This window comes from Plectropomus leopardus, chromosome 6 (genome assembly GCF_008729295.1).
Source record: "Plectropomus leopardus isolate mb chromosome 6, YSFRI_Pleo_2.0, whole genome shotgun sequence".
NCBI classification, from domain to species: domain Eukaryota; kingdom Metazoa; phylum Chordata; class Actinopteri; order Perciformes; family Serranidae; genus Plectropomus; species Plectropomus leopardus.
Genome location: NC_056468.1, coordinates 5133727 through 5147012, shown reverse-complemented (window position 1 = coordinate 5147012; position 13286 = coordinate 5133727). Strand labels below are relative to the sequence as shown.

Genomic DNA, 13286 nt, shown 5'->3' with positions numbered 1-13286 from the left:
GGGGGGGTAGCTGGTGAACATAGTGGAGCTTTTCACAGATGAAGAGCCAGATATTTACCTCAAGGGTTATTAATCTAGAGCCAAAATAAGGGCAACTGACAAACGACAAATTGACAAATCTGTCAAGGAAACCCGCCTTTTTTTCTCCACATGCTCTGCCTACAGTCCAGCTGAGCTCGGCTCTCTCTATCTCTTGCCTCAGTCAAGACGAATACACAGGAATCTTCATATATCCCGACAGAGTGATGTCCAAATTCATACCACCTCAGGACAGACTCCCATCCTCACAGACCTGCACAATATAACTTATCCTGTTCCAGCGAGCTAAATCGCTTTAACCATCAGGTCTGTGAGTTCATGATTCTCTGCTCGGTGGCACGCAGGGGTGATACAGGGAGGACAGCTTAAAGGATAGAATTATGGCCTAAAAATGTTTGGGATATGTGGTTTTGCTACATAGTCGTAACCCTCCATCTCATGCCATGTGGACATTATGTGTGCATGTTTGTTCCAACAATAAAGACTGTCAGTCTGAGCTCAGTGGCATGAGATTGTTTCAGGTCGACTGTATGGTTAGTACAGGCTGTTTCTGCTCACAGACGTTTCTTTATGCTTTAGCTGCTATAGAGAAAGAAGATGTTGAAAGAGGGAGACAGCAGCACTCTAGCTGAGATTAGGCTGATTCTAATGACACAAAAAGCCTTTAAAAACCCATTTTCCTTTACCCTTCACTCATGTTTCCCCCCAAATCTAAATGTGTAGCAAGGAGCAGCTGGAAAAAGAGTCACTTTTCTTGCACAAATAAAAGTGAAAAAGGAAAAGCAGTCTACCTTGCCCTAGGCGACCTCCAGACAGGGCCTCTATGGCCGTACCAAAGCCCAGCTCCCGACACACCACGGTCGCAGACAGCAGGTTCCAGTTATCATCACATATGGTGCCCCACTCTCCATTTTTCAACACCTCCACTCGGCCCTCGCCTACGATGGCCCCACCACGAATACGAACCAACGGTTGCTAGACAGGAAAAAGAGAGACACTGTGAAACACATGAATGTAAAAACTAAAATGTTCAGATACTAAAACCACATTTTTTTGTTTATTCTTCTAAAAATAACAGTCAGGTGAAAGTTTGGAGCCTCAACCTTTTTGCTTTCTGTGGTGAGCTGAGTCAGCAGGCTGCGTGGTTTCATGTTCATAGAACATGCTATTAATGCAGCTCTCCCATTAACTGTTTGGACAAACTGGAAGTGTTTAATTTTACAGATAAACACATTAGTGGCTGTTTAGTATGATGTGCTGTTTGGTATTCATAAAGTCATCTTAATGTTCCGGCTCTGTAATACAATCCTTTCTCCAGATGTAGGCCTATAAATCCATTTATCATTTGTTCATTTGTTTTTCAAAAATAAAACAAAAAATGGCTTGTTTTTTCAATATTCGATTCCAAAAAACAAAATGATAAAAACAGAAAATGACTTGCTTTTCCAATTTCTGATTTTGTGCTCAAATAAAAGAATGGAAAAAATGATAACAAGGATGTAGGTCTATACATCCTCCACATACTGGTATTGACAACAATGTTGAACTAATCACCATCCAAAAATGTGACACATAATCTTGTAAAACAATAGACAATCAAAAGGATGGTACCCATTACACTACAGTACATGTATTTCAGATATATGTTTCGATATAGAGCATGATCAAAGACTGTCTGAATAACTTAAAGGGTCATTTTAGTACTTTTCAAACTGGACCCTATTTTCCCATGTTTTTGTGTTTAAAAGACTAATGGGAGCAACAATGTTTGACCTTGATTCAGTATTGGGCTGCAGGGAAGCAGGAATGTAATGTGCAGTAAATGTAAGGTTAAGGGGCAATTGTGCAGGTTCACTTAAAGTGTGTGTTTTTACCACTAACAGAATCAGATTGTTTAAGTGTCTCAGACATTATGTAAAGCATCTCTATAGTGATAAACCTTTGTGGTAAAGAGTAAAATCCTTTTTGTTTAACCAGAAACAGCCCCAAAATCGCAACCGCCAATTACACCAGACTCCACTGAAATAAACAGTAATTTTAGCGTATATGGAGCCAGCATATATTTACATCTAACTGGATGAACTCAGGGTTTATTTCAGTGAAACCAGCGTGGGTGATTGTTGGAACAGTGGAAAGATTAACCACTAAGGTTTCTGTGAGTTTTATTTTTCCCGTACCAACTTTGAATGAAGTGTGTTTTACAGTGATTAATTTGCTGTTTATTTAAATGGAGTCTGGTGGATAAAGTAAAGTGCTATGAAAATGAGAGTTTTATAAATGGTTATCTTCTCATAATGTTGTCCTATTATCCTGTCAGAGCATTAACAAGCTAGCATTCATTTCCTGCATTAGCTAGCAAACATCTCATAAATTGTGGGCATTGTCTACTTGCTGGCTTTGCTTTAAGTTAGGATGCTTAAATGTTAGCATCAGTTGATGAGAGAAAAAACTTATTGCAACGTTATATCAAAAATTAACAATTCACCTCAGTCAAAATATGCATAAAAATATAACAATGTAATATTTTGCTAATTTTTTGCTTCTTTGCAGTATCTGCATGTAGTTGAAACAAACGGTTTCAGTGAAAACAGGCAGGTTTGTGAATGCTTATCAGTCAACCATCGTTAATGTTTGCTATCATAACTAAGTTACCTGAAGTTAATCTGCCATACATTCACCCAGTGATAAACAATGATGCTCAAAGGCATATTTAACTAATGTATATGTCTTTATTACGTTATATTTGTGACTGATAGCCCTCGAGTTAAGTGTCAATAATTTAAAATCTGCTGCATGTGTAATTTATGTAGACAGAAGAACTTTTCATTTATTGCATATTTGCATGGTGTATTGTATAGCTGTAATTGCTTATAATATAAAAATACATTGAGAAATTAGCTTTTTAAATTTAGGTTTTTTTTTTCCTCTGGGGGACACCAGATGCCCCTACAGATTTGGCCCCCTTCAATGTTGACTCAATGACTATGGCCCTGCAAAGGCTTCACTGCACTTTTACACCAGCTATCGGGTAGTTTTATCAGACAGGAGCTTTGTTTTTTTTTTCTACAAATGATAATATCTGGTTTAAGGATAAAAATTCTTCATGTCAGAGTTGTTATAAACGTTTTGGAAGATTTAGGACATGATGTCAGGCACGCCGCTCCCAGCCCGGCACTCAGCTGTGGAACGTGACAGAGAGCAGGCAAGCTCAAACCTCACAGTGGAATGTTGCTGGAGTCACACAGACAGAAGTTCGTGTCAGCTTAGCGGTGCACTAAATATTTTTTAGTATTTCCTGGCTTGATGTGAAAGTTGGTTTGGCTGTTTACAGACTGACTAAGTTTCACATCCCCTTAAACCCTGAGACAAAACAAAGTCTATTTCAATCTCCTATAGGTGTGAAAACATCCCTCTTTCAACCACAGGGGAGGTCAAAGATCAAAATCAGGAAGAGAGCAGCACCTGTGGAGCCAGTAAGTGAAGTCTTGCTTAAGTTTTTTTGACAAGAAAACATTTCTGTGTGACAAAATAGAAATGCTATTCACTTTTGATCAAAATCTGTTTTGCCTCATGCATAAATGTTTTCAAGCACTACACCCACATATGACTGCTAAGCAGGCCATTTCAAAATCAAGGGCATTAATCTGCTGCTTTAAAATCATATACTCTTCTAGTTTAGGCTCTCCACCAGATTTTGAAACTTGGCTGCAAAAATTTGACCCCATTTCAGTCACAAGAACATCAGTGAGGTCCAACACTGAAGTTGGGAGATAAGGTCTGGCTCCCAGGCAGCTGTCTGGTTCATCCAAAAGGTTTGGGAAGGGGGCTCCAAATTGGGAAAATCATTTATTGGACACTGCTTTTAATGAAGGTATTGTCATGTTAAGGTAGGTAGGGGAAGGCTTGGCTGGTATCACAGTATTACAGTATACCAGGGTAATACAGGCGCTTCCTCCTACTCATTGTATGTAGTGCACAGCACACACCACCAGGGTGCAATTTCCGTTCTCTACTGGTGGAGCAGTTAGGCTAAGCTAAAAGACACAGTGATACTTAGTGGTGGAGGAAGAAATTAAAGGACTGTAAACAGTCGGTGGCCAGCAACAGCAGGGAGAGGCAGTGAGGAATAACGGCATGTCATTTACATCTATCTTGGTGAATTAAGGATTAAGGATTTATTTTGTGATTATTGGAACAGTGGGTTCACTAAGTAGATTACTAGTGGTGAGTTGCATTTTGTTTTCTGTCAAGTTTGAGTGAAGTGTGTTTTAAGATGATTTAACAAGGCAATTGAGCCTCGTCAGTCTCCTGTGACCAAGAGAAAAGTAAATTTCAAAAGTTGTGCAGTTGTATTTCTCAGTTTTAATAGGTGTGAGGACATTATTTTTATGGGTTATGGGTGCCTATTGTGTGTTTGTTAGTTTGAAAAGTAAGTAGTGTACAAGCTGTCTGGGGGGAGGTTAGCGCTGCATCCTTATAACATCATGTACTGTAAGCCCTGGTGAAATTTCAGTTTGAAATGTCATGCTTGTAATAAAGTTTCTGTCTTTGTCTTTTTTACAAAATTCAACACAATCTGTGTTTTTAGTGTAAACTGCAAAAGCTGCCTTAATGCTGCAGCTTGACTGATTTTTGTGCTCAAGGGTATTTGAGGACAATTAAAGCTAGCTGACACTGGCGTTGCTCTCTGGAGATACACATATTTCCTTGTGTTGTCCCGAGGACTTTACAACATCATGTCATCTTTAAAACCCCAAGATGAAGATAACTCATACTGATGAGACGTGTCACAAGCAGCTGCAGCTGCAGTTCACCGAGTGACACAGGGCAACGAATGTCAGAGCTGGCTCCATGTCCAAGCAAAACACTGAATGTCCCTCCCTTTGCATTAGAGCCAGAGACCTGAAGTGAACCAGTGCAGCTATTTCTTATATCAGCTTTGTTTACCACTTCAGTTAATTGACACCATCCACAGACACACACAATTAATTTGCCACTGAAAGAAGATGGCATAACTTTCTGTTACAAAGGCTCATTACACAGGGACAATTATTTTTCTAAAAATTAGTATAAGTTAAATTAATTTTCATGTCTGAGTAAGAACTGGAACAGTCTGGACTACAATGGTAAAATTAATAGCTTGTGAAACATAAAGCATTTAGAAAGGATTCTACCTCCTGTCTGAAGGCCTTCCTGAATCCCGTCATTGGCGTTGGAGCAAAGTCTCTGCCGGGCACGCAGCTCACCACAACAGGCAGCCCTCCAGCACAGGTCTCATTGGACTTGAGTGATGAAGCCTGGCCCAGTTTACAGCTGGACAAATGGGCTTCATTGCCAGTGCAGTTGACAGCGAAGTCCCAGTATGTGGGCTTTCTCCTGCGAGCAAACATCCTGGATAGATGGAGAAGAAAAGGAAACTAATTAAATCTTTGAGCAGTTGAGAGGTTGTTTTCAACTAGGTGTATCAAAAACACACAAGACAGTGTGGTTTTTTCCCCCAAAATGAGACAAATACCACTAGAAAAATAGTTTTATATAAACAATAGGTCAAACAGCCCTGTGTAATGTGTGAAATGCTGCTAGTATTGATGAATAAACAGAAAATTATCATCAGACTCTGCAGTTATTCAGTTCTTAAGGAGGCTGTCACATCAGGGAGTTGGGCCAGGATCTGAATACACCTGACCCCAAAATCCATTTTTTTTGATTTGTATAAACATGGTATACCCTACCCGAGCATGGTTTGGCATTTGTGCCTGGGTGTAGCGATATGGCGAAAATCATATTTCACAATATTTTTGCCGAACAACCTTAATATTGATTAATACTGAAAAGTTGATAATTGATGCTTTTATAATACATTTACACAATAACAACAAAATTACAGCACTTAACTGTAATGCAGCCTTTAAAAACCAAAATCTAACACCACAACTAGTCTCATAACAAAATATAATATCGATATACTGTAAAACTTTAAATAGAAGCCTAGTCCCAATTAAACGCCCATACCTTTATACCAGCCAGGTGTGGGGCACATTTTAACTAATAAAGGCCTGTCTCAATTACACTACACACTTGGTTAGCTTGGTAAGATTCTTTACCATTCAGTCATTCAGTTCATTTGACTGAAATCAAAAGCACTAAAGTAATACTGACAGTAAACAAGAGAGGCACAAAAAAGAGGTTTGAATAAAGAATTTGATTGTATTTCACATCTTTGCTGAGCAACAGTTTTGTTCGAAAGAAATTAAGAGCCCGTCCCACAAAGACGCTTGTCCCAAATATAAGCCTGTTGAGTTCCGTGATTTAAGCGAATAATAGCTCAGGCTACCAAGTTTTTTACGGTATTGTACAGCCTTAGTCCTCAGGCACGCATCATATTAGGTGTGAAAACCAACATAAAAAGTTAACTAAGAGGCTGTTGGCAAGTAGAGTTGCAAAGGTTTTAGGGCTGGAGCAACACGTTGATGTAATCGGTTACGTGAATACGTCGATTCACGTAAGGTGCATCGACGCATCGCACTGTTTCACTAAAACCTTTGCAACTCTACTTGCATGTTGGTTTAGACTCTCTCTGTCACAGAGATGAGGAAATACAAAGATGTTTGTTTTACCTTAACATTCTTGCTTCCCTTTCAAAACAAAAGCCCTCTGACTGTGTCTCTGTGGACAGAATGCCATCAGTTGCTGATACAATGCATTTTATTTTGGAACATTTACGGGATGGGGTTGTCAGCTGTGCAGGAGCTCGTATAACTTCATAAATGAGTGGAATATGTGCTAATAAATATGAAAATACAGCACTCATATCAGCAGGCAGCTGTATGCCTTAAGGCCCAGTTAAGGCTGGGCTATTTTGATGCAGAAAGAAGGGACTAGTTATAATTATTTCTGTTAGAGTAAAGTTGTAGTGTTATTCAAATTGCATTCATTTTAATGTAAGATGTTTGGTTGGACTGCTAGATTTGAGGTTTGTTACTGTAACAAAGAGTAACTGTTTTGTATTTTACATTGTTTTATTTATTTTGCTGTTGGATTGCTAAATGTAGATTGCACTATATTCCTTTTACTTGAGTGGAACAAGCTCTTGCATTAATTTTATTTTGGAGAGACTTTATATCAGACTGTAAAACACAGATTACCAGTTAAGACTGGACTATTTTTTGTTGGGGAATAATGCCCTGCAGCATTTTAAAATGTTATTTTCAGTATATTCGTTGTTATATTAATCAAGTAATAAAAAAATAATAGTTAGATCAATAAAAAAAAAATTGATAGATTAATCGATAAAAAAATAATCGTGCTGCCCTAAAAGGTTTTTCTCAATGGCACCGCTATCCACAGAAATCTGCATGTGCGTGCAACAATCATCAATCTCATTAATGATATTGTCTCCAAAACAGAAACGATAGTCAGCATAATGCAAATGTTGACTTCATTGTATGGGCTGGGGATCTTGAAAATGGCAAGCTTTTCTATACTGAAACAACATTAACGAATGTCCTGTACACGATCACTTAAGTGTGGTTCAGTATAGAATATCAGCAGTCTAATAAGTCAAGTCAAGTTAAGTCAATTTTATTTCAAAGGCCCATTATCACAAAACACAGCTTGCCTCAGGGGGCTTTACAGCATACGATGTAATAATGAGAAAGTGGAGCACAGGTTAATGGAGCAAGAGGGGGCAATCATATTCAGCACAGTGACACTTAATCTTTTACATGAAAACACCTAAAGCATCCTACAGCTACTTGTTTTACTTTAGGGCTTGCAACTTTCAGTGTAGTCCAACTCATCCTTGTTTTCAGCAACAGCAGGCAGCTGTTTTGGCAAAAACAGCTGATAAACTGATGGCACACAGCTTTCCCCAATAAGGCTAACAGACAAAGTTAGCTGCTGGCTTGCAAACATGGTGGAGCATTTAGTAACTTAAGAGCCAGATATTTCCCTCAAAGGTTGGTGGTGACCAAAAACAGAGCTAAAAGATGTGAAAATTGTTTTTTTATGTCAGCTGGTTTTTGCCAGATATGTAAACAGGCAACAGATTAGCATAATCAAGTGCGATGATGCTCATCTTTTAATGGAGTTTTGCAACCAAGTGGCAAAAAAGAGAGTAAAACACATGGTTTATTTCTCTTATCAATTCATTTCTATAAACTCTGTCATTTAAGGCAGGTCTTGTGATATTTGTGAGTAGACGAGAAAAAAGGATTTTATTAACTTGCCGCTGCAATTGAATTTTTATACCTACTGTTTGGGAAACATGACATTTATCAAAATTTGAAGTGAAATTATTGCACCTATCACAATGCTTTGTTTTGGCACCATAAAACTAGACAAGGGTAATGACATTAGCACATTGTATGATTAGTGCCTGAATTGAAAGGTTAGCCAACAGCTGGAGAGTTCACACTCCTCCACATGAACTTGAGCAAACTGGGGTTAATGACTCTTCGAGGCCTGCTGGGCTGCTAATCTCTTCCTCTCCATTTATTACTGAGCCCATTTCATGTATTTAATGAGTGTCATTTGCAGAACGGCATGTCCTATCCTTGTGTCTCATGTCTGAGGCGGACGTGAAAAAAAGGAGGATTATAATGGGACAAGCAGCATTTGTTTTTCATTTGGGAGCTGGCGAAAGGGACGCTGCAGACTGGACGCTCTCCAAAGCTAATGTTCTCAGCCGCAGCCAGTGGACTGGCTCTGCTATCTCCTCTGATGCAATTTGAACACAGTTGTGATGCATATCGGTGCTGTTGAAATGGAGTGATGGTTGAATAAACTGGCGGTCCTGAGGCTGTGACAGCTGACTTCTCACCAAAATCTCAACCTAGCTTAACCCTTTGAAATCTGAACAAATTGGCTTGACCTCTCAAAAATATGGAAAGATGACAATGTACAACTTAAGAAATTACTTTGAAAAAGCACAAAATGAGTAAAAACATGTAGTATTAAAACAAAGCATGAGAAAATTGCATGAAAAAAAAGTAAAGTCTAAAACAGATAATAAAATACCTAAAAAATAGCAAAAAAAAACCCAAGTGAAGTCAAAAAGAAAAAAAGGCCAAGGAAACCTGACAAAGGTGTTGAGGAATAATAATAATTCTGTGACATAATTTTAAATACATTATTGTAATAATTATGAGTATAGTTGAATAGACATTTTTCCATAGTTGTTTTTATAAATCCAGATCTAATTATTCTTGCAGTTTGAGGGACATTTCTTGTCACGTTGCTCTGTGCCTTCTCCCCCATTTTCAAAAGAAATCAAACCAATGTGTTTACAGTTAGAAGATTTAAATGCTTGTGAAAGATATTTGAACCAAGTGCAAAAATACTGATATCGATCCAAACTTGAAAGGGTTAAAACATGGTGACACACACATACCCAAGTTGTGTTTCTTAGTATCTTTAGTAAATTTGAATGTTACTTTTACACCACTAACTTTCTACTTGAAAACCATGATCCTGCACATGAAAGTGGCCCTTAAATAAAAGGGAATACCATGATTTTACATCACGGAAAGTCTGACAAATTGCTCCATAGAGTTGTGTATGGAAGGTGTAGCAGTGCTTTGGAATTTGACCCATACTAAGGACAAGGAGCTTGATTTTTTTTCTTTTTCTTTTTTTTAGTACTAAGGAGAGCAGGGAACTACATTTTAAAAATTCAGCAACTGAATGTATATCAACTCGGTAGTAACCCATTAAGCTATCATTTCAGGGGTTGCCTTGTTTGCTGTTGGAGTTAGATGTAAGGAATACCATCTGGTACAATGTGTAGGGCTGCGACTAATGATTATTTTTTTTTAATGATTAATCTATCTATGATTTTTTTATTACTCGATTAATATAACAACAAATTTACCAAAAATAACATTTTAAAACGCCACAGGGCATTATTCCCCAACAAAAAACTGGTAATCTGTGTTTTAGAGTCTGATATAAAGTCTCTCCAAATAAAATTAATGCAAGAGCTTGTTCCACTCAAGTAAAAGGAATGTAGTGCAATCTACATTTAGCAATCCAACAGCAAAATAAATAAAACAATGTAAAATTCAAGTCACTTTTAGGAGGAGTAACAAAACAGTTACTCTTTGTTACAGTAACAAACCTCAAATCTAGCAGCCCAACCAAACATCTTACAGTAAAATTAGTGCAATTTGAATAACACTACAACTTTACTCTAACAGAAATGATAATAACTAGTCCCTTCTTTCTGCATCAAAATAGACCAGCCTTAACTGGGCCTTAAGGCATACAGCTGCCTGCTGATATGAGTGCTGTATTTTCATATTTATAAGCACATATTCCACTCATTTATGAAGTTATACGAGCTCCTGCACAGCTGACAACCACGTCCTGTAAATGTTTCAAAATACAATGCATTGCATCAGCAACTGATGGCATTCTGTCCAGACACACTGACAGATAGCTTTTGTTTTGAAAGGGAAGCAAGGAAGTTGAGGTAAAACAAAAATATTTGTATTTCCTCATCTCTGTGCCAAAAAGAGACTTTAAACTGCAGTATAAAGTGGTATTGAGTCAACAAATGCGAGCGTCGGGTTGACAATATTTTAAATGTCTAACAACAAATTTCTAACTGTGTGGACGTAAAGATTATGATTATTGCGGGCGTTGGGTTTTGTGCTCATACCTCACAATTAGTTGTTATTCTACGTCAAGATGTCGCTGGTTGAGATGTAAGATAGATGTTGTATTTTGGTGACTACTTAAAACTAGGAAGATATCAATGTTATCTGCCTTAAATGTCCTGACATTGAATTTTGGTCACCCAACATCACAACCTAAATTCAGTCAAATAGCAAAACCTAACAAGGTCTTAGACCTTATCACAGTGGCTTAGCACAATGGGCAGCTCGAAGGGTGTGTGGACCCTCTGGAATAATGCAGTCACCAGGTGCGAAACTAGTGGTTGAAGGTCAGTACATCCCTCCAATCTGTAGTTTTGCTGCTTTTTAGGCAATTTTCAGGTCATTCTTTAGTCAACGTTAATTGATTTTTTTGCAGTTTTCAACAAATTTCATGTTACGTTGCTGATTTCATTTTTTTCTTTGTGTTGTTTGAAAGAAATTAAACCAATCTTTTTACATTTCAAAGGTTAGGTATCTTAGTTATTCCCTCTGCATTTTCACAATTCCAATTTTAACCTTTTCTTTTTGTCTTTCTTTGTAAAAACCACATATTATTCTGATCTCTTGTAATTTTGTGGCAAGAAACTGAAAATCCTCAATTTAAAGAACACAGCTGCGCAATTACACATCACAAGGAAGCACAACTTCTTCACTTCCACATTTTGACATTGTAATTTAAATCTGGCAATCTCAAAGTGACTGGATGAAACTAAGAAACACAGGAGCATCAGTATATGAGCAAACTCGAGATTATGAAACTGCAGCAGCTCTTGGCTCCGTGTCATCGCCGCTCCAAACGACAGTCTGTAATAACACACGTTTCATGGGGCCGAGGCGGGAGCAGACTGACACGCACATGGAAAGTTGGGGAGCCGTCGTGCTCTGCTGTGGTTACCTAACGCTGAGGAAACTTCCAGCCATACAGACAGTAAATTCAAGGTTAACTCGAGTGCTTGAAGTTTTATGGTCAGCCCTGATTAACCTGTGGTCGTTTGGCTGCAAGCTTCCTCGTGTAAGCAAGATTCAGATCCCTCGGTGGTAGCTCATGCATTACGACAGCTTTGTGGAACGCACTAATGTTGGAAATACAGGAGTCAGGTTGGCTTTAAGGTATATATATTCATCCACATATTGGAACAAGCAAGATTTTTTTTTCAATGTAGATTAACCCTTTAAAAGCTAATTTATGCTCTTAAATCAGAACAAATGGACTATCCTTGATCAATTTTTACACAGGTTTATTACACCGGCGGACTGATAAAATGTTTAAATATCAAGATTATTTTATTTAACCTTTGAACACCTGGACCGTCGTCAGTTTTCTCTTGCTGCATTTAGATGCCTTTCACAAGCATTTTAACTGTGAAATCTGAGAAAATGGTTTGATTTCTGGCAAAACACAGAAAAAAAACATAAAGAGCAACTTGGCAAGAAATATCCTGCAAAACTCCAAAAAACAACAGTAAATGGTGACAAGGAAATGAAAAAATGCATGAAAAAATGTTCAGCAAACCATAGTTACAATTCTTTTAATTATATATTTAAAATTATTATACAGAAAAAAAAGATTTTTTTATGGCGCTTTCTTGAGGTTATTTCTCTTTTGTTTGTATGTTTGTTATATATCTTTCACTTTTCCCTATTTTCCAATTATTTTCTTGTAATGTCTTCTTAGTATCTTGCTAATTATTGGGCCATTTCTTATTAAGCTGTTTGCCACTCTCCAGGCTTTTTTAAAGAAAGTAAGCTAATTTGTTTAGGTTTCAAAGGGTTAAAAGGACCAAATTACCAAAATTACCAAAATCTCTCCATTCTGTGGAAGTTCTTATGCTAGTGTCCTAATGGCAGATGGCGGTAAATGGTTAAAACAGTACAGTATGATAAAGGGATTTAGGTCAGGGGCCTGATGAGCTGACAAAGACATTTTATGTTTTGAGAGTTAGCTTGAGGCTGGAAAAGTAACCCACCACAGGGTCCAATTATTTCCACTATGGAACTCAACATCCCTCAGTCGAGTTCAAATGAAATGTGAAAGGTTTAGTTTCAGTGACCTGCCATGACGTTCTACAGGACAGTCTGCAGGCTAAGGCTGGATTACCAAATTGTGCATATTCCTAAAACTACACTCATCATTAGCAATGGATGAGACGCCTATGAGTAATATATGTGGGTTGCTGGTAGTGATTTAACCCAAGAGAATTGAACTCGACTTTACCTCTTCAGTTCTCTGCTCTATGAAGCATGTACACGTCTTTCAGCTCATTCTTAGAGTCTCATGATCCGTGATTCTACTGATTTGGTTCAGCCTTACTGTCTGAACATGGCTGTTTTAACCAAAAAATCTCCAATAAACCCCCTGCATGTATGTATGTATGTAACTGCTCAGCAACAAATAGCAGACAGACAAGGATGGAGACTAGTAAGTGGAGTATTTAGCAGCCAAAGACCCATATGTCCCCCAGGAATTAGTGAAGACCAAAACAGAGCTAAAAGGAGGTTGAATCTATTTCTATGACTTTCATCGGATGAACAGAAATAATTAATTAATTAATCTTACTAGAAAAGTACACTCAGCAGAGTGTAAATCTC

The 13286-nt window shown here is 37.9% G+C and overlaps 1 protein-coding gene across 1 annotated transcript in view; it reads right to left on the bottom strand.

The window, feature by feature from the left end:
• Nucleotides 1-13286, bottom strand: part of loxl2b (lysyl oxidase-like 2b) — a 55684-nt gene that overhangs the window by 13574 nt on the left and 28824 nt on the right. The window contains exons 6-7 of the mRNA XM_042488476.1: nt 5214-5430; nt 831-1014 (exon numbers count right to left, since the gene is read on the bottom strand). Of these exons, the coding sequence (XP_042344410.1) occupies nt 831-1014; nt 5214-5430 (401 nt within the window). The remainder of the gene's footprint in view (nt 1-830; nt 1015-5213; nt 5431-13286) is intronic.